The 22,325-nt window shown below is 39.6% G+C and overlaps 1 protein-coding gene across 1 annotated transcript; it reads left to right on the forward strand.

Annotated features, from left to right (window-relative positions):
- Positions 1–5,133: 5,133 nt before the first annotated feature.
- LOC129892849 (uncharacterized) lies at positions 5,134–9,243 on the forward strand. The gene is made up of 4 exons (XM_055968387.1): positions 5,134–5,269; positions 5,501–6,458; positions 6,960–7,431; positions 7,573–9,243. The coding sequence occupies exons 1-4, from the start codon at positions 5,134–5,136 to the stop codon at positions 9,241–9,243; spliced, it is 3,237 nt and encodes a 1,078-aa protein (XP_055824362.1).
- Positions 9,244–22,325: the final 13,082 nt, after the last annotated feature.

The following is a 22,325-nucleotide window of genomic DNA, read 5'->3' on the forward strand; positions in this document are numbered from 1 at the left end:
AAATGACAAACATATTTAAATATTTTTTAAACAACAATTTTATCAAATTCATAAAAACTGTAGGAGCAAAGTGACCATACCGATTCCTAAAAGCCGTCTTCAAATTGTCACATTCCAAAATACATAACCAAGAATACAAAGTGACTTTACCGATTCCTAAACATCGTCTTCAAATTATCACATTCCCTTACTCGAAGTTTATGATAACCCTACCGAAGATTGATCTTTGAGAAGTAGCCTGATCCTTGAAGTTGATCGAACAAGTCATCAGTCATTGGGATGAGATACTTATTCTTAATCATCACCTTGTTTAATTGTCGATAGTCGATACACATTCGAAGAGAACCATCCTTGTTCCTTACAAAGAGAACCAGGGCACACAATGGAGAGATACTTGGTCTAATAAAATCCTTATCCAACAAGTACTTCAACTGATCCTTTAATTCCTTAAGTTCTGCTGGAGCTATTCCATAAAAAGAAATAAAGATAGGTTGGGTATCGGGAGGAAGATCAATACCGAAATATATTTCCCTTTAGAGAGGGACACTTGGGAGGTTATTGGGAAACACTTCCAGAATCTCATTAACAACCAAAGCTGACTCTAGCGTAGGAGACTCGACACTTATATCCCTAACCCATACATGATGATGATAAATGAAACCTTTAAAAATCATTTTTTGAGCTTTAAGGCATGAGATAAATTGACCTTTATACACGGAATTACTACCCTTCCATTCTAGGACTAGCTTATTAGAAAACTGACACTTAACCCACACAAGTTATACAACATATAGAAGCATAACATGCATGAAGCCAATCCATACTAAGAATAACATCGCAATCAGTCATATCAAGATCTACAAGATCACATGAAGTAACTCTATGAAAAACTGAAACCAAATAATTTCTATAGACCCTCTTAGCCAACGCTGATTCACCAATAGGGGTATAAACTGAAAAAGGTTCTAGCAAGATTTCGGGGCTAATATAAAATTTCATAGCAAGATAAGGACTAATAAAAGAAAGTTTTTCTCCCAGATCAAGCAAGGCATAAACATCAAAGTGAAAGACCCCTAACATGATCGCTCTCTCTCTAACATCTCACTAGAAAAAAAAGCTCTCAAAGAAGACTAGTTTTAAGCTTATGGCTACCAGGGAACCGGATCCACCTCCGGACCTCCAAAAATTTTGTTCAAAAGACAGAATCATAGGTATCGATGAGACGAATCCAACACAACAGGAATCGTCCCAATCGGACATTCGAAGCTTCGGGAATGTTGAAAAAACAGCAGCGATCACTGTTCAACATTCTGCCACTGATCAAGGAACCAATTCTAAGTCAACTTCTGTAATTTGTATTGAAAAACCATCAATTGGGGATGTTAGAACAGCATCCCAGCCATATCATATAAAAAATCCAAGGGATTTCACCGTGGAAATTAAGAGAAATCCAGGCGCGACAGTGGGACGAAACTCCAGCGAAACGCCGGCCACTCGAACTACAAATTCGACGGCCTCCGATGTTATTCGAGGTGGCGCACCACCGGGGGTTGGTAGTGCACCCCCAGGCGCACCTCATACTAAAAGCCCAGCTCCAATGGGTGACGGCGTCGCCGGCGACACACTGTTGAACTCCGACGTCGGCGTTCCGGCGACATTCGAGAGTCAAGACCAATGCCATCTTGTAGAGGAGAACAATACGAATACAACCATCCAAAAATCGCCGCCATACACAAAGCCAAACTCGTCGAATATCAATTTGAAGAATTCCGGCGGTGAAGTGATTTCCGATAGTGGCGGCGTCGCCGCGTCTGGTGGCGAAAATACAAATTGTTCTGGGGGTTTGGTAGACGATCTTACAAGGAACACAATGAACCAAAAAGCCCCACCAGCAACAACACCTATCTCCTCCAATTTGGAAATTAGGGTTCCAATCCAAACTGCCGGAGGCAGCGCAGCGGCAAAGCTCCAATTCCAAAATTGGCAATGTCAACCTATTCATCTTGAAGAGAGGAGTCCAGAAACACAAAAAGCCCCTTCAGGTATGGTACCTATCAATTCGAATTTATCAATTAGGGTTGCCAATTTGAGTACTAACACTGGCAGCGGCGACACCGGAACTCCGACGATCGGAAAAAATGTTTCTAGTTTGAATAATAATACGCACCAATACAGTATCCATCAAAAAAATTTAAATTCAAAAAATGACTATCCTAACACACCAAATGCCAATACTAGAATTGAACCTAACGTAAAAATCACCGAAAACACTCATCCGGTGAACGCCCAAAGAAATTCTCAAGGTATTACTAACCCCCATATCAGTACGAACGTTTTAAACCAAACGCCACAATTTTTAGACACCTCTAACTCAAAGTCCAAATTTCCATCTTGTGATAATAGAGTCGAAAACAGTCTTCTAGTGCCCAAAAATGTTTCCCCAGATAATCCTAGCACCTTAACTAATCCTAAAAGTACCAAATACCCTCCCAGTTCAGACTTCCCTCCAATATCTTCTAATTTCCAAAAATACGACCCAAAAAACTCTAGAAATCCGGTAGTGACCCTAACCCCTAGTGCGCTACCTCCAAAGACCAAGCCCCCTATCAACCAACCGGTCACCACAAATCACCCTCCGCCCCCTATAGCAAAACAATCCATGGCCACACGGCTGAGAGCTACACAAACTGAGAATACTACCAAAATTGACCTTACAACCCCAAAAAGAGTAATGAAACAAGGCTGTCCTGCTATTATGTTTAAGAGAGAGGACTAGATGATTAAAATGGCAGAATCATGTAAGTACACCCTCATAGGCAAGTTCTATAGCCCAATGCCCAAGATGGAGGTCATTCGAAAGAAATTCATTGCCCAAACAGAACTCCGAGGCAAGGTCAAGATTACGCATTTTAACTCTAGACATATATATATTGACCTGGATAACGAACACGATAGAGCTACTGTCTTAGATAGCAAGCGCATGTACATTGAAGGTGTCTTTATGAGATTTCAAGTTTGGACTCCTACCTTTGATCCAAACTATGAAACCCCTATTCTCCCTGTATGGGTCATACTCCCGGAGCTCCCATGGCATTGTTTCCACAAAGAATTTGTTACGATTTTGCTGGAGGACGTGGGACAAGTATTGCACTTAGACATGGCCTTCATGCAAAAGACGAGGGGTAGCGTAGCAAAAGTAAAAGTCCAAATGGACATCACCAAGCCTAGAATCCAAAGTCTGTGGATTGGCTTTGACGAAAATGATGACCCAAATAGGGAAGGTAGATGGCAGGATATCGAATATGAAGATATACCACTTTATTATACTTATTGTAAACACCAGGGTCATACTCCTCTAGCCTGCCCAGTCAGCAGAAGAGATGCAGAACGCAATAAGGCCAAAAACAAGGAAGAAGAGCCAAAGAAAGATGAGTCGACAAAACACACAGGTATGATCTCTTCTCCAACTGTTTTAACTAATGTTGTAAGTGTCAGACAACAGGTACCAATACAAGAAACAACCACCAAAACTCAAGGAGGAAGAAACAAAATACAGGAACACTCAAATAATCAGAACAGGAATCAAGTCCCAAACAACCAATGGCAAACCCAAAAGAGAAGAAAATTCAAAGGGAAGACCCAAACCGTACAAAACACCCAAAAGATACAAGGTAACACTCAACAGGTATATAAACCCACTCAACTCAGAACTACAGGTATTGATGGTAATACTGTCACTACGACCAGCGCAATTCAAACCGTACAAAGCGAGCATCGATCAGGTATTGACTCAATGCTCCCAATCCCCCATGGCTCCCCCTGTAGTCTTAATGTATTGAATGTTTTAACTGTTGCTGCTGAAGTAGTTAATGGAGGTGAGGATGGTGGGTTTCAGGAGAAGCCAACTAACTTGCAGGAAGGGGTACCCAGAGGGGGGGTTATGTCTCATGTTTTGCATGAGAACGGTATGGTTGACCCTAGGAGTGACTCTAGAGCTCCTGCTACCACTTCATATATTTTTTCAGCTGCTAAAATAAACGAAAAGAATGTGCAAAATAGGGAAACAGAGTTGCATGAACTGGGACCTGCAGTTTCTCCCATTTTCAATCTAGAAATGGGCAACATTACAACTCCTACTCAGCCTACAAATCTGCAAATCTTGGAAGAAGTTGCACCTGTTAACTCAAAGGAATCCTTGGAGGAAAGAGCAGATATTAGCTTGAAGGACAATGCAATGCATGTTGACAGAAGGGATGTTGATATGCAGCAGCAACAGGGGAACTGTCAGGTCCCAACTCAAATGCACATGCTGCATTTTCAGGGAGAAGACTCAACCCCTGCAATTCATAACATAAATTTACCTACATTTAATCAGCCTAATGACCACACAAATAGGAATATTGACACTACCAGTCATAATACTCAGCTGGGATCTATGGCCAAGGATTTAGGGTCTGTAGCAAGCACTAGTGTCATAGGGTCTAATGAAAAAAAGAATAAACTGAGCAAAAGGAGAAGGGATGCATTAAAAAAAAGAGTAGAAGAAAGGAATTTGTCTCACGAGGAACAAATTCCTCTGGTAGTAGACAATGTGAAAGAACAACATCCTAACCTTGGATGCCAACAATTTGTGCTGGAGGATGACCAAAGGGGGATGGATATTACACCCTTGCAAACTCAGTACAACCACACACCTCCTCAACATCCTGCAAGCAGAACTGCAGAACAATACACACAATCTCTCCCCAAATGCACCCTCAATACTAATACTAATACTAATATAGAAGTCCCTCCTGACCTGGATGAATATGCAGTTATTGAGTCTGAAGATAAGGGTGACTATGAGGACCAACCCTTGAAGGATCTAGATGAGGAGGATGCTGCCAGTGAATACTTAAACAGACCCTTAGGTACATCTTACACAAATGAGTATGATGATGAGATTCAACGAATAGCTAACTCCCAAGGTTTGTCCCCTAGAGGAATTCATAGAACCAGTCACAGTAATAAACCCATTACTCCAACTATTTCTGCTCGCACAAGCAGACCTCACACTAGGCTGTTCACTTCCAAAAACTCTCAATGATTAGTACACTATGCTGGAATGTGAGGGGTATTAATACCCAAGGAGCCATGGAAAGACTTAAATCTCTTAAGAGTATCCATCAAATTCCCATTATTGCCATCCTAGAGCCTTTTTCTGATAGCATTCAGATTCAGTACTTCAGAAATCAACTCAACATGGACCATGCTATTAGTAATCCAAATGGTAAGATTTGGCTTTTTTGGACCAAGGATATAGACTGCAGGATATTGGAAAATGAGGAGCAGTTGATTACTTGTGAATTTAATCATGTAATGAATCCAAATCAGTTCATAGTTACCTTTGTATATGCAAAATGCAAAGATCATCTCAGAAGACCTCTGTGGGATAGCATGCTACAATAGTCAGCCACCTCCCTTTCATGGTGCACATTAGGTGATTTCAATGTTATCACAGACCCTCAAGAAAAGTTGGGAGGTGTCACTTACAATATGAAAAAGAGCCTTGAGTTCATCAGCATCATAGAAGCCTGTGGACTACAAGATCTTGGGTTTTGTGGTCAGAGATACACTTGGTCTAATCTAAGGGGTATAATGTTCAGAATCTGGAAGAGACTTGACAGAGGAATGGTCAACGATAAGTGGCTAGAGATGATGTCTCAGACTACCATTACTCATCTACCCTCTGTGGGTTCAGATCACTGCCCCTTACTGCTGGAGATGACTGATCAAAACCAACAACACACCAAATATTTCAAATTCCTTAACTGCTGGACAGAACAACCATCTTTCTTGGATACTGTTAGTAATTGCTGGAACAGGACCATGGAGGGTAATCCAATGTGGTGTTTCCATCAGAAAATGAAGAGGTTGGCAGCCACTCTTAGTACTTGGTCCAGATTGCAATTTGGTGATATATATGCCAAAGTTAAAGAATGTGAAGACAAGACTAGACATGCAGAGGAAGAGCTAATCTCTAGTAATTCTGAAGAGAACAGAACAAAGCTCCATGCCATCAATGCAGAGTATATAAAATACCTGAAACTGGAGGAATCCATGCTAAAGCAAAAAACTCAGTTGCATTGGTTCAAAGAGGGTGATGTGAATTCCAAGTATTTTCATGCCTTGATAAGAGGAAGGAGGAGGAAATTATACATCCATAAGATCCAGAATGAGGATGATAATTGGGTACAAGGTGAAGAAAACATAGCCAAAGCTGCATGTGAACACTTCCAAGCCATTTTCACTGGTGAGGAGACACAAATTCAGGAGCATACCCTCCAATGTATTCCCAGGATGGTCACTGATGAGCATAACAGAAACCTGAAAGCTATCCCTACAATGGAGGAGTTGAGAACTGTAGTGTTTTTAATGAATCCCAATTCAGCTGCTGGACCTGATGAAATGAATGGCAAGTTCTTCCAAGCATGTTGGAACATCATAAAAGAGGACCTCCTTAAAGTGATTCTATCTTTCTTCTGTGGACAAGCTATGCCTAAATACTTTACTCACTCTTGTTTGGTGCTGCTCCCAAAAGTACACCATCCTAACAAGCTCTCTGAGTATAGACCAATTAGCCTTAGCAACTTCACAAACAAAATCATCTCCAAACTCATTTCCCTTAGACTGGTACCTATCCTACCCAACCTCATTTCCCTTAACCAATCTGGATTTGTCAAAGGCAGGAACATTTCTGAAAATATTATGCTAGCCCAAGAGATTATACACCAGATCAAGAAGCCAAATGTAGGAGGCAATGTAGTTATCAAACTTGACATGGCTAAAGCCTATGATAGGGTATCTTGGTCCTATACTTGTCTAGTTTTGAGGAAAATGGGATTTGAAGAAGGTTTCATTGATATGGTATGGAGAATTATGGCTGATAATTGGTATTCCATCATTATTAATGGTTCAAGGCATGGATTCTTTCATTCCACAAGAGGCCTTAAGCAAGGGGATCCATTATCACCAGCTTTGTTTATCATAGGTGCTGAAGTCCTCTCCAGGCTCATGAACAACCTTCATCAACACTCCCAATATCATGGTTTCCTGATGGCTAAAAAGGGCCCTCAAATTAATCATCTCAGTTTTGCAGATGACATCATCATATTCTCATCTGGAAGATCTCATACCTTGAAGCTTATCATGGAGACACTACATACCTATGAGCATGCTTCAGGCCAATTGATCAACAGAGACAAGAGTAACTTCATGGTACCCTCAAATGCCTTCAACTCTACTGTTAGAAGAATCAAGAAAGTTACAGGCTTCAAGCAAAAGAACAGCCCTATCACATATCTGGGGTGTCCTCTTTACATTGGTAGACAGAGGATCATCTATTATTCTGAGCTTATAGCTAAAGTTGTGGCTAGGATAGCTGGATGGCAGGCAAAATTAATTAGTTATGGAGGAAGAGTTACTTTGATTAAGCATGTCATCCAAGCACTTCCTATTCACTTGTTATCTGCTAGTTCCCCTCCTGCAACCACTATCAAGCAAATTCAAAGCATCACAGCCAATTTCTTCTAGGGGTGGAAGAATGAAAGGAGGAAATATCATTGGTCTTCTTGGAAGAATCTGAGTTATCCCTATGAAGAGGGTGGTATTGGAGTGAGACTAATATCAGATGTTGCCAAGTCTTTCCAATACAAACAATGGTGGATATTCAGAACTAAGAATTCCTTATGGAGTGAGTTCCTCAAAGCTAAGTACTGTCAGAGGTCAAATCCTATAACCAAAAAATGGCACACAGGACAGTCTCTGATATGGAAGCACCTCATGAAGAACAAGCACAATGTTGAGCCTCATATCCAATGGCAGATACAGTCTGGTTCTTGCCTCTTTTGGTGGGATAATTGGTTGGGAGTTGGCCCCTTAGCTAATTTCAGGTCAGCCAGTAGTAGACAGAACAATACTAAGGTGTCTTCTTTCATGATTAATGGTCAATGGAATGTAGAACTGGTCTCTCAGAAAGCACCTCCTCAGTTTGTACCTAGCATCCTGGCAAGTAACATCAACTATCAGCCCCACAAACTTGATCAGGCCTCTTGGAAGCCTAATAGCAGTGGGGAATTTAGTTGTTCTTCTGCCTGGGAACTTATCAGGGACAAAAGGAGTAAGACAAGAATTAACTCTCAAACATGGCACAAACACATTCCTTTTAAGTGTTCCTTCCTACTCTGGAGAGCACTTAGAGGGAAACTACCTACTAATGAAAAACTTATCAGCTTTGGAGAAGCCCCAGCCCAATGTTACTGTTGCCATAGAGCTGGTTTGGATACCATTGACCATATATTTGTTTCTGGAAACTTTGCCAGGAAGGTTTGGAGTGTATTTTCTGATTCTCTGGGTATTAGTAAAGAATACACACCCCTTAGAAACCTGATGATGAGGTGGTGGTCCAGTAATTACAATAATGAGGTCCATAAACTTATCCTACAAGCAACTCCAATCTTCATATGTTGGAACCTATGGAAAAATAGATGTGCCATCAAATATGGAGGGAAGCAGTCCAATATTACAAAAGTGATCTACTCAGTCTTCAAGGATAACTTCAACCTTCTAAGCACTACCTACTCCTATATCAGCTGGCCAAATAGATGGAAGGAACTGGTCCTTCTTGTGGAAAAATGTACTAATGAAGTTAATGTTAGTACTGTCTACTGGAGGAAACCTTCAGCTCACATGGTGAAGCTGAACACTGATGGTAGTGCACTTCACAACCCTGGAAAAATAGGAGGGGGAGGATTGCTAAGGAACAATCAAGGAGATCTTCTCTTTGCTTTCTCAACCCCTTTTGGAGAAGGTACAAACAACCAATCTGAAATATTGGCAGCCATCTTTGGTTTGACTTGGTGTCTCCAATTAGGATATACTAAAGTGATCCTTGAAGTGGACTCTGAGCTAGTAATCAGATGGATAAAACACCTAGCTCAACCACCATGGACTGTCAGAACACAACTCCAACAGCTGCAGGACATCAGTCATCAATTCCAGGTTTTCAAATGCAGCCACACTTACAGAGAAGCCAATTTTACAGCTGATGTTTTGTCCAAACATAGCCACAAATGCACTACTCCACAGATATATCTCAATAAACAAGAGCTTCCCAAAGAGGTAAGAGCTTACTTTGAGCTTGACAAACTGGAAATGGCCAACTTCAGAAGAAGAAGGCTTAAGAGAATCAAGAAGCCACCATGACCTTGTCAGCCTCCTTGGTCCAACTTACTATTCAAATTACTTATTGCTATGCATAGTAATAATCAATTTGAAGGTTCTATAGTTAGGACCATGGTAAAAGGGAACACCTCCCTTGGCTTATGCCTTCTTAAAATAACCAATCTTATTTTACAGGTTAGGATTAGAATAGAACCTTTCTTCTTTGTCTTTTTCCTTTTTGGCCTTGTAGGTATAAATACACAGGCACCATATCATCCAACTAGTGGAGGGCCAGTCAGGTGTATACTGGAAATTTACCACAGCTGTTCCAAGGTTGGACTTGCCTTAGAGACTCAGCAATCATACAACACCTGCACAAACAAGCAATTCAACAACAACAACAAAGGTCAGGCACTCAGAATTCCTGCACATGCCACAACTGCAACAACAAACAAAAGCACCATGCAACATCAAAAGGAATCCATATTACACAGGATCACAACAAATATAGTAGGGGCAAAGCCCAAGAAGTCTCAGCTCAAACGGATAATTGGAGACGTTAGTCGAGCGACCTTGAAAAAGTCAACCGACTTAAGTCCCCAAATAGAGCACTTCACAACTTGGAGCTTCCAACTTGTACAAATGACCTCCAAACGTTGCAGGGATACAGAAAATACTATATTTGCATAACCAAAGAAGTTTCATCTCCAACGGATAATTGGAGACGTTAGTCGAGCGACCTTGAAAATGTTAGTCGACTTAAGCCTCCCAATGGTGCACTTCACAATTTGGAGCTTCTATCTTCTCCAAAAGACCTCCAAATGTTGCAGGAACACAGGAAATATAGTAATTGCAAAGCCTAAGAATTTTCACCTCAATCGGATAATTGGAGACGTTAGTCGAGCGACTTTGAAAAAATTAACCGATTTAAAGCTAACTAGCTCCAAAGAACTGTTTGAGGTCTTTTCTTTTCTTTGCTTTGTCTTTGTTTTTGTATGTAGGTGCAGGTACCCTAAGGAGCTGATCATGAGTAATGACCTCCTCCTGAAGATAGCTTGCAACAACATACAACTGAACAATTCCACTAGCTGGCTACAGGTTTGCAGCAGCCTATACTTCCCCCACATTTGTGTGGGTCTTTGGCTACTTGTTTGTACAGGTCCACAGATATCCAAACAAAGGGAGACAAATGATAGACATGCAAGAGACTCACCAGCCCCCAACAACAATTCAAACATGCCAGATTCCACCCTTTATTACTTGCATCAGCCCAATTATATCCAAGATACTTGGAATTCCTTATGTGGTTATTTCTTGGTGTGCAGGCACATAATACATCAGCAATGGAACATTCCAAACTACAAGGCACCATCTCTTAAACACCAGAGCTACATCCCCTACAGCAATATACAACAGAACATGGTGATAACCAAGAACCTATAGCAGACTATGACCAAAATACAGCAGGGTCAGATGTGCAGGGTATTTTGCAACCTGAGGACCTACACCAAGGCATCCAAACTTTGTAGGAGTGCAGTATATATTATTTTGACAAGGTCCAAGAAGTTTCAACACAAACGGACAATTGGAGACGTTAGGCGAGCGACCTTGAAAAAGTCAGCTGCCTTAGGCCAAAAGAGGGTGCCTTTTTTCCAACTTGTGCAAAAAGCTTCCAAATCTTGCAGAACTAAAGAAAGGGCTGTTTGTGTATACCCCAAGAAGTTTCAACTCAATCGGATAATTGGAGACGTTAGTCGAGCGACGTTGAAACCCAAAGCTCTTTTGGAGGTCCTTTCCTATTTGCTAACTGGTGCAAGTTCCTTTTTGCCTTTGGTTGTTTGTTGTATTGTTGCAGGTTGCTGGATTGACTCATCAACATGCACTAACAACAACTACAGAAAAGACAACACAGATACAACCATCAAATCAAATAGAAAGCCCCCTGCACAAGGCCCCTGTCTGGTGGGATATTTGTCTTTCTGTGATTTTTTTTGTGCAGGTACAACAACTGCTGGGGAACCTGGGCAAATGAAATGCATCAACATAGAGACTACAGCATTCCAAGAGAGGACCTCACCAACACACCAGCCCTACACCCATACATATTCCATCCCTGCAACACCTGCAGCAGCCCCATTGCATCCCAAAATTCTGGAATCTCCTTGCTTTCTTAATTGTTATGTGCAGGCACATAAGATACCTTCAAAGGAGCTGCTCATCTCTCCATTGGAGGCAACAAGAAGCAGTCTACAGGTTTGCAACAACCCCCACTACTATCACACTTGTTTGGTTCTTTGTATGCTTGTCTATGCAGGTAAACAAAGTCACAGACAAAGGGACATAACAGCCACTACTGCAAGGGCCTTTCCTAATCCCACCAACTATCCATGCATACCTGCTGTATTCATCCAACACCTGCAGCATCCCCCTTTCATCCAAGTCCTTTGGGACTCCTTGACTGCTCTCATTGATGAGAAGACAAGAAGATGGAGCTCCAACAAACACAACTCTCTGTTTGTTTACTTGCTGCTATGCAGGCACATTGAACAGCAACAATGGCCCCTTCCAAAGTCCAAGGCACCTTCAGTCAAACATCTAAGCCAAGGCTGCATTAGAACTCTTGCTTTGCTTATTTGTGGATATGCAGGTACCCCCCGGATCAGTAGACAACACTGGAACCATCCAACCAGCTGTTCAAGTCACGGCTGCACCACATACAAAATGCATATTACACCTATTCTGTCCCTCAGCTTCCTTAACTACAATCCCAAGCAAGCTGGCTGCTATGGCTACATTTACTTCCTATCATTTCATCCCCCTTAGCTACGATTGTTGTTGCTGTAACTTTCCTTGGACCTACTTGGTACGACATGTCTAAAAAGAGCAAAGATGAAAAGAATTTTCCCAACCCATGCGAGGTAGAAGGTTCGTATACTTGTTCTTTCTCAATGTAGCTATGCCTGAGTCGTAGCATAATTGAATAGGACTAGTGTAGGCTACTTTCTTGTATTCTCATGGAAGGGGAGAGTCTCCCTCATTTATGCTTTCTTAGTTGATTTGTACCGAGAGGAGTCCTCTCACAGGTTTAATGCTTTCTAGTTATAGTTAGTCTCTTTTTTGTATCGGGGATGAGTTAGCCGACCTTAATAGGTTAGCCGACTTATGAACCACCATAGGATCGGAGGTAAGGTTTATGTCCCCCTCCTTGTATTTTATTTTGATTATTTATGTTAAGGCTTGGGGGTGTTGCTCAACCCCTGACTGTGCACGAGAGGTGGGAGCCTCGTGTAGGGTCTGTTCCCATAAAAAAAAAAAAAAAAAAAGACCCCTAACATATTAGTACCCATATCGGGAGACTCCTCCAAATATTGCCTAGTCTGAAGATGATATAATTGGTTTTAGCATTGAATGCCATTGGAACTTGTAGTAGCATCTTGCTGAACCAGATGGCCTATGGTGTGAGTCTGAGTTTGGGGTCGACCACCATCTCTACACTATCTTGTATGATGACCCCGCTTGACACAACTATAATATACACCCGATCCCATCATGCATTCTCCTATATGGTTCCTTCAATATTTCTTGCATGCGGGGATAGCTTGAACTCTTAGAGATCCTCGTTGAACCTTAGGGTTAGACATCCTATCCTTGTCAAAATTTGGAGTTGGAGTGTTGGAAACATTTTGGCCGAAGTGCTTTTGGAGAAATTGAGGAGGACCATAATTTTTGGACCTAAAGTGTGAGAAGTCACCATCGCAGGTCCTTTTCTTCTTGGAATTCCTTGCCTTCTTCATAAGCTTTTTCTCTACATTTTGCTCGGCATGAGTCATGAGCCTTGAGATATCCATTTCCTTGATTAGCATGGTGATTTTGCACTCCTTGGACATTAAGTCTGAAACACATGATACAAACTTGATCGTGCGAACTCTATTATCGGATACCATGAATAGGGCATACTTTGACAAGTGGGTAAACTTGACGGCATACTCCCTCACATTCATGTTCCATTACTTCAAGTTGATAAACTCTTGAATTTTAGCCTCCTATAGCTCAAGGGGAAAGAAAATGTTAAGAAATACCTCTTTGAACTCTCCCCAAGCAATATGACCCGCTTCTCTAGCATGCTCACCTTTCTATTGATCAAACCAAATTATAGCAACTCCTTTCAATTGGTAAGTAACCAATTTCACCATCACCACGAGGCTTACTCCTATAATCTCCACTATCTTGAGAATGCTTTCTACAAATTCTTATAGATTCTAGTCCACTTTTTACCCATGAAACTCCAGTGGACTGATCCTTATGAAGTCATGAGCCTTTGTTTCCACCGTACCCATAATTGGGTTAACGGGAGCAACTTCTTCTCAATTAGCTTGAGAAAGCACTTGAATAGCCTCTTAGAACTCCGCATGAGAGACTTGTTCATTCAAAGGGTTATTTGGCACTTGTTGCTCCTCTCCAATATTCCTTCTCACAAGATTTCTTCTTGGAGGCATGATTCTGTAATCGCAAAGAAAAAGTGTTAGAGGGAAAAGGCTTAGAGCTCAACTCAATCGTAGGACATAAGAGTGATAAAAGAAGTGAAGTTTCCTAAAATGCCTTATAGCCTCTTATTCATGATGTGGCATGCTTCACATTCATGAATAAGACTCTAGTCATTGCGGTATGTTAGACTCTCTAGGATACTTTAAACCTTGTGCTTTGATACCAAGTTTGTCATATCTCAAGCTAGGCCCTAGGCGTGACACAATGATTAGAATTCCGAGGGAATCCAACCAATCCTCTTAACATATATCACATACATAAGGTAAGTAAAGATATCAATCAAATCATAGTGTAGAAGATAAGTCTCAAATGGAATCTTGAATAAGGAGAAATCTTAAGTGATATGTACAAATAATTGGAGCTACATACTCATGATAGTCTAAAACATGACTCTACAAGTCTATATGGGTGCATAAGACAAGCCCTAGCTCACCCAAAGAAAAAGAAGAAAACGTCATGATGGAAGAATGAAAACTCATGTTGGTTATGGTCTCGAGACATCAGGACTCACCAATCAAGTAATGAGAGTAATAGAAACTCTAGCCATAAGTGTCATGACCCAACCCCATATGCCATGACTGGTGCTCGAGTTGGGCACCCATATACATACCTATCAGCTGTAGTCAAATCAAACTATAAACAAAGTGATACTACTCACAAATATCCCAATGAATTAAAACTTTTTCATGTACGTATGGCCTCTTTCATTCGTACTATATCCTGAAAAGGCATGCAAGCCGATAAGGTTGCCATAACACAATAATGTATATAACATGACATACTCACAAATAACCCATATACACATGTCTACATGTCTCTAAGAGTAATAACTGTATCATATGGTGGGACAGGGCCCCCGCCATACCCCTGAATAAATAAATATGTACATCAAATGACCAGTATCAAAAGTTAGGCTCTGGAACAGTGGAACACTTCCAACATAACTGAGTGGAAACCCTAAGCTGGTAGATCTCCAAAATAAACATCTGTACCTGCGAGCATGAAACGATGCCCCCCGAAGAAAGGGGGTCAGTACAGAAAATGTACCGCGTATGTAAAGCATGGACTGTAATAAGTAAAATCATTACCAGAGTAGAATGTGCAAAAATGAGAAAAGTATCCAGAAATATCAAAATGCTTATCATAACCACAGATAAGGTATGTAGAAAAACATATGCCATATCCGGCCCCATTATGGGACTCGGTGAACAAATCGTGGTCACCGCCCCATCACCGGCGCCACAACACATCATAACTCCAGTTTGTTTTCCTTTCCTATTTAGTATTTTCTATTCAAGCCAAAATTAAGTAGGGAATATCTCCATAACATATCATATCATATAAGATAGTCATATCAGATGATATCATATCATAAGTGAATATGGCACATCATAACTCCACAAATCAAACCCATGTACAGGTCGTACCTGCCCCTCACTTTGGTGTACAACAAATAATACAGAAAAGTACACATGATAACAAAACCTGACCCGGGATCGGTGAAGGAAGCATTGAGGCATCCACGAGTGGAGTAGTGAGAAACTATATGCAATTTAAATCATATTTGAGACTCCACGGAATAATCAAAATGAGCTTTCGTTCAAAATCGAGACAAGAGTCATATCAAGTACCTTTTAAAAGTTACCATGGATTATATCAAAATAGAACTTTTGGGAATCATATACACATATCAAGGCATAACAAATATCTTTTGGAAAATCAAGAAGTTGGCCATCCTAGCAGCTCTACGAATAGGAACTTCCTTGGAATCATATAAAAGTCATATGCTTGCTTCATAAAAACCATGTCAACAAGGAAGATTAGCATTACATATTTGTGCCCAAAATATGCCAAGAGATAGAATAAGCTTAATACACTTATGCCGAAGACATGCTAAAAAAAAGTCTAAGCCTTACATACTTATGCCAAAATATGCCAAAAGAAGGAAACTTTAGCTTTACACACCTCTTACAGATTACTCTTAACACGTTTGCCTCGTCGTCTCTTGAACCTATTTAACATGAAAACAGTATGAGCATCAACAAACCTCGACTTTCCAGCGTCTTAAGTTACATATGAGTATTCATAGAACTCATCTCCTCGCTCGTCTTCTTGACTAGTTCCTTAGTCAGTTAAGGAGTTAATGGAAATCGGGCAGCACCTCCCCTATAACATGCCCTATCTAAATTTTCAATTAAATCCCTAATCACTACAGCCAACAAAAAACAACAACCTGCAGCTCATATACAACTAAAACATGGCAACATTACACAACATAAGCTCCAAACCACTTGCTAAAAATTACGATACCAAAATAGGGTTTCTAATCCTTATTTCGCAAAACCTTTAATTGTATGAAATGAGGGGTCGTGTGGCTGCAACCAGAAGCACCCACAGCTCTTTTAGAATACTTTTAGGCCCTGAAACACACCACCACACACCTGCATCAGCACACCACAAGCACAACACCTTGCTTCGACTACAATTTAACTATAGCGACTCCAATTTAGCTTGCTTCGAACGTTAAACATTTCTATAAAATTTTTACACTTAAATCAGAATATAAGGTGTGTAATACACCCTATAATAACACCTTAAACTTCAAATTGGAATAAAAGACCTTACCTTACCCAAAATTGGCCCAAACTCGCCAAATCGCACCTCGGAAACTCTTCAAACTTGCTGAAATCGTGCGGACTGCTTGTTATCCGTTTGGTGCTGCTCCAAGACATGATTTTACATTATTAACAACTTCATATTATTTCCAAACACTTACCAAAACATGGGATAAGAGAACTAAGCCATACCTTAACAAACGACTTCCCAAACTTGCTAAAAATTAACTTCGGAAACTCCTTAACATGCTAAAAGTTGCGGACTGTTCGTGTCCTTTCTTTTCTACCCTAAATAGTAATTTCACGCTATTAAATACCGTCATTTAGAGGTGGTATACCTTAAATACTTAATTCATGGAACGAAATCGGATGGCTTACCTTAAATTAGAGCAACCCATGGCTGCCTCTCTCTTGTTCTCACATTTTTGCTCTCCATTTTTGGCCAAGTCCAAAGCTGAAAATGACTCCTTATTCATCCATACATATATATATATATATATATATGCATCCTTAGGATGTGCCACATGGAAGCCCCCTAAGGCACCACCTCAATCATGCCTCCAATCATTGGCTGCCATGTGGCAATAAGGGGTCCACCCAAGCTGCTGCATCACCTACTTGACCCTAAGTAGGTGCATCACCTACTTGTCCAAGTAGGTGCATCACCTACTTTCTTTGAGTAGGCGTGTCATTTCCTTATTTCTCTTTCGTGAGCTCATAATCTCATATCACTTCAAGAGCCTATGTATTCCTTGCTACTTAAGCTCGACGTGTACTCAAGTAGCTTAGTATGTAAAATTTACCAAGTAATAGCTTTCATAATTAAGTCGAATCCTACGACTTACTACTTAACCTCCAATTTCTTCTGGATTCTTATAACCCTATTTCCAATCTTCTCTCTTATGGAGTATTTCCTTCTCCTTTTCTTAGGATTATTTGATAGCGTTATAGATTATCTGACTCATATGATGACTTCTAAGAAACTTAAGAGCCTTCCCAGAAACTTAAGAAGCTTATGAAGCATTCTAAGGTACCAAAGTACGGGGTGTAACAACAAGTGAGAGGATGAGTGTGATGATCGTCGAGCCATTTATTATGATATAATGTAGATGATAAAATTCATCAGACTGGTTCTGTTGGTCGATGGTTGAAATATTGGGTTCTTTCCTTTGTCCACCTAAAAAAACCCTCTACATTTTTGGTAGTGGCTTTAAAACAACCAGCATGGACTCCCTCCCTTCTTGCTCCTCAAAATCAGATTGATCATTATCCTCTTGTAATATCCTGGGTATTTGAAGGTTGGAATCTGATATAATATGGTTAAATATTATAAAAATGGCCTCAATGGATTTTCAGGTCAAGTATTTTACAAAAATTGCATTTCCTGAAGAGAGAGCGACAGGTCCACATCGCAGACTTGCTACCACACAGTGCAATTTTCTACATGTCAAAAGTTGGCCAAAATCCTCATTCACTCAAAATTGGCCTATCAAGGAACAACTTCGCGTCGCGGATTTGTATTAGTTTTTTCATCCGTTTTCAATATTTAAGTAGGGTCATTTTAGTCCTTTCCCTACCTATTAGTTAATGAATCTAAACATTTTTAGTACTTAATTTGACCCTTTAATTAACCTAAATTCCAGTTCCCCTATTCTTTTAGAATTCATCGACTACAAAAATTCTCTCTCTACAAAGGCTCTCAAATCACCATTGAAGAAAATCAAGCAAAGCTCTCAAGTTCTTCACCAAAATTCAATATTTCTTCAATTTTCTTCTTATTCCTTATCCAAGATATGTTGGGTATCCATGCATGGGTCCTTTTCACCCATGTGGCCCAACCAATTTTCAACTTTTTCAATCAATTCAAGTATGTATTTTTATGGATTTTGTGATCTCAATTTTAATTCTATGAATTATGATCTAAATTATGATTGTGAATCTATTTCAACATGAATTTATGATTATTGCATGGAATTGAAGAATTTCCTATGAATTTCCTATTACTCTTTAGGGTTCATGATATGGATGATGAGAATTTTCAATTATACTTTCAATTGATACTATTTTCATGAATTATGTATGGATTGGTATAAATTATATTATCATATATATTTTCAATTCAATTATATATTTTTCAAGTCAATTAATTATAAATCTATGTTTTACCTTAATTTCAAGTATAATTCATAATCATAATATTTCAAGTTTCAACAAGTCTTATGAAAAAGGGTAACTTAAGACTTTATGATATAAATTCTTATTGATGGAAGGCCTACACCCACATTAAATGAATTACATGATAATGAGCTATTCCTATGAACTATGATTTGTGAAAAATTTATGATTTATGATGAGTATGATTTATGATGATGATGATGATATGTATTCCGTGGGATATTGACTTAGCACCAAAAGGACTTTGAGGTGGGAACTCAACCAAAGGGTTACTTAGAAACAATCTCTAGTCCCTTGACTATGTTGCCACCGTAGGTTTTCCTTAATGGCCTATTTAGCGGATCTACATATAACTCATTTTTTTGTTTATGATACAGAGCCTACCTTGTCAAGTAGTCTCTCTCTTCTCGATGTGGGAGTTACATCAAATTTCATGTTATAGCTCGCATGTTCTTAAATGTCGGTTACAGTTATGTTCCACATATGCACACTCCTTAATGATGATTTACTTGACTAATCGTAGCCTTTACCTTTATATGATAATCTTATGGTTTATTGTACATTGACTCTTTTCATATCTACTTATGATTTTACTTCTTCTTTATCATGCTATTTGAAATGGCCATTTTCACCTCATGGTTTTATTATGAATTACATTGCCTGCATACCTATTACATTCAAACGTACTAAAGCATAATTCATAGCCTACATGATATCAAAATGTAGGGACAGATGCTCTATCCTATTTCGATGACTAGTTGGTGATTGTCAAAGATTGTTTGATATGTCCTCATGCTTTGAGGGTAGAGAGTCTATCCTTTGTTCTCTTTTCATTCTTATACTATGATCATACATTGAGACTATTCCACGTTATGTCATTACTTTTCTTTAAGGGTGAGTCTGGAACATATCCTAGTCCCCGCCTATGTTAGTTCATGTAGGAGCATGTTGGATATGTGTATAGAGTCTATGTTGTCTTACTTCATTCTAGTTATGCTTTATTCTTTGATTTCTTATGAGTTTCTGCTTTATTATCACCTTATGTATGGTTATGATATGTTAAAAGGCTTGGTTGAGTTTTTTTTTGGGAATCCTAATCGCTGCATCATACCTAGGGCTTAGCTTGGATTGTGACACCTCTTATTTGGACAATATGCAATAATGGCTTCTCTTGTAGGCACTTTGAACTATTTTAAGAGCATTTTTTCCAACAAAAATGTTTGGGCTTCTAATTTTCCAAAGGAAGCTAGGTGGAGTTCAAGATCCTCATTGCTCTTACTCATTACTTTGATAATTGAACGCCCTCTATATATTTGGCTTTTGTCTTTCCCTGTCCCCCAAATAATTGGGTTTCCTATTGCTTCAGAGGGATAAAAGTGGGGTTGAGGGTGTTTTTTGATAGAGGGACTACCAAGAAGAAGGGGGTGTTATAGAAGACTTGAGTCATCGGACTGTTGAGGTTCAGTATGGACATTAGTTATTGGTTTTTGTATTCCCATAAGCTTAATATGGAGCATGGTTTGGGACAAAACTTGATGACCAATTCCATCTATGGCATAGGTTAGCCCCTCCTTTACCACATGGTCTAGATTAGTTGGGTCTCAGATGAACAAGGTGACTAGCAGGTTGCCTATTTTCATGTGGAGGCGAATGAATCGCCCCTGCATTACTATTTCCATCCAAGATTCTCATGTGTGGTCTGGGGTAGGAGTTGTTATTATGAGGATCAGTAGAGTCACAAGATGGTTCGCCATTGGTTATTTGGGATTTCAAAAGAGTAATGGTTTGCGGATACAAGGGGATCTGGTGTTCTTCCTTTTTATAAGAGGAAGTGGTGGTGGAGTTAATTGAAAAGACATTAGGTGTCACCTCAACTAGTGAAATATGATGATTACTCTCTAGAAAGTAGAGATTACACCGGAGAAGAAGTGGAGCGGTGGTGGCTTCCACGGGAATTGCCTATGTGAAATGATGGGAAGCTAAGACTGGTAAGAGGGAGTATTTTTATGGGCTCTTTATCATTAATGAGAGTATCATTGATGGATTCATTAATAAAGTTAGGTGGGGATTGGGAGTGGGCATCCTGTTTACCTTGGGTCTCTTTTCCATTCATGTTAGTGAAAAAGTTTATATTATTGTTATTATTATTAAGAATATTATTAATGGAAGCACTATTTTTGCTTTTTTGCAAATTTTGAGTAGCAATTTTATCATTTTTGGGGAGATTACTATTATTGAGAATATTAAATTATTAGTGAAATATTGTTTACTTGATACATACATAAAGGTTTTATCTGAGAAGTAGATGTGTCCTTTGTTTGATTTTCCTTATCGTGCTTATACACATTTAGGTGCTTTATTTCTTAGGAAATGACACTCTTTCCCAAAGGTCATTTGTATTTTGTGATGCGGTTTCCATGATGTTTTCGTTGGTTGTTTTTGTTTGAGAAGAGCTTGAACAATATCTAATGACATGCCCATTCCTGCAACAAACAGTGCAAAGAATTCCATCAGCTTCATATACCACTTTTTGGATATAGATCTCGATAGTGACTTCTTTTCTGACTGGGATTTCAAGGAGTACTTGGATACATGCTCTTGCATAGCATACTCTAAGGGTTGCTGAGGTGCAAGTATTGATATTTAATAGTGAACCCGTTTTTTTCCTATTTGTTTTTAGGATTTTTCGATCGTAAAATTCTATTGGGAGTTGTGGGAGCCAAATCCATATAGCAATATGAGTTTCCATTGCTTCTTGTGGAGAAACATTGGGTGTCCACCTTTTCACTGATAGGAAGTCACTAGTGATAAATTAAGGCCCATTATGCAGAGCGTTGCTCTTGTTTTCCGGCAGGTTGAATTTTGCAATTTAGAAATCCAAACCCCATTCAATAGAAGTGAGGGGTTCAGTGGGTTTCCAAAGTTTATCTAGTGTTTTTTTATATAGTTGTGTTAAAGTTTTTCCCCAAACAACTTAACTATTATAGGAGTATCTTCGGAAGAGAAGGCAGAGTTGGCGTCCTACTAACTAAAAGGTATTGCTCAAGTGTGGTACAATCAATGGATGGCCAAAAGGATGGAAGAGGGTCCCATAGGTTGGGAGAATTTCAAGGTTGTATTTCTTAATCACTTCTTCCCACTTGAATTAAGGGAGGCAAAAGTGTTGGAGTCCATCAATCTCAAACAAGGTAATATGAGTGTAAGGGAGAATGCTCTCAAGTTTACAAAATTTTCTAATAGGCCCTAACTTCTCAATAAGTCATTCAATGAACTAACTGTACTTAAGATGTGATCTATATATAAGCTCCTTCTTTGGTATCCAACTCTCGTACCTGAATGAGAAAGTTTATTTCGGGAGTATTGTATTTGGTGATGAAAGAATGTCAAACCACAAAGCTTATGAAAGAAATGGACATTGCTAGGCTCATGACATATGCTGAAGAAATCGAAGGGGAGAAGCTTAAGGACAGGAAGGTGAGGGAGTCCAAAAGGGTTGGATTTGAAGGTGAGTTTTCTCAATCCAAATCTGGTGGTGGTAATGGCCATTTTCAACAAGGCCAAAAGTTTCAAGGCCAAGGTTCTTCATAAGCTTCAAACCAAAGATTTGACAATGATAAGGTACCCAAACCTAAGACCTAAAGTGGTGGAGTTGATGGATGTACTCTCCCCAAGTGTTCCAAGTGTGGTAAAAGCCATGGAGGCAAATGCTTGTTTGGTATGGGTGCTTGTTTTGGATGTGGTAAAATGGGACACAAGGTCACCGAATGCCCTAATGTCGCAAACAAAGGA

Source organism: Solanum dulcamara, chromosome 1 (assembly GCF_947179165.1).
Source record: "Solanum dulcamara chromosome 1, daSolDulc1.2, whole genome shotgun sequence".
NCBI lineage: Eukaryota > Viridiplantae > Streptophyta > Magnoliopsida > Solanales > Solanaceae > Solanum > Solanum dulcamara.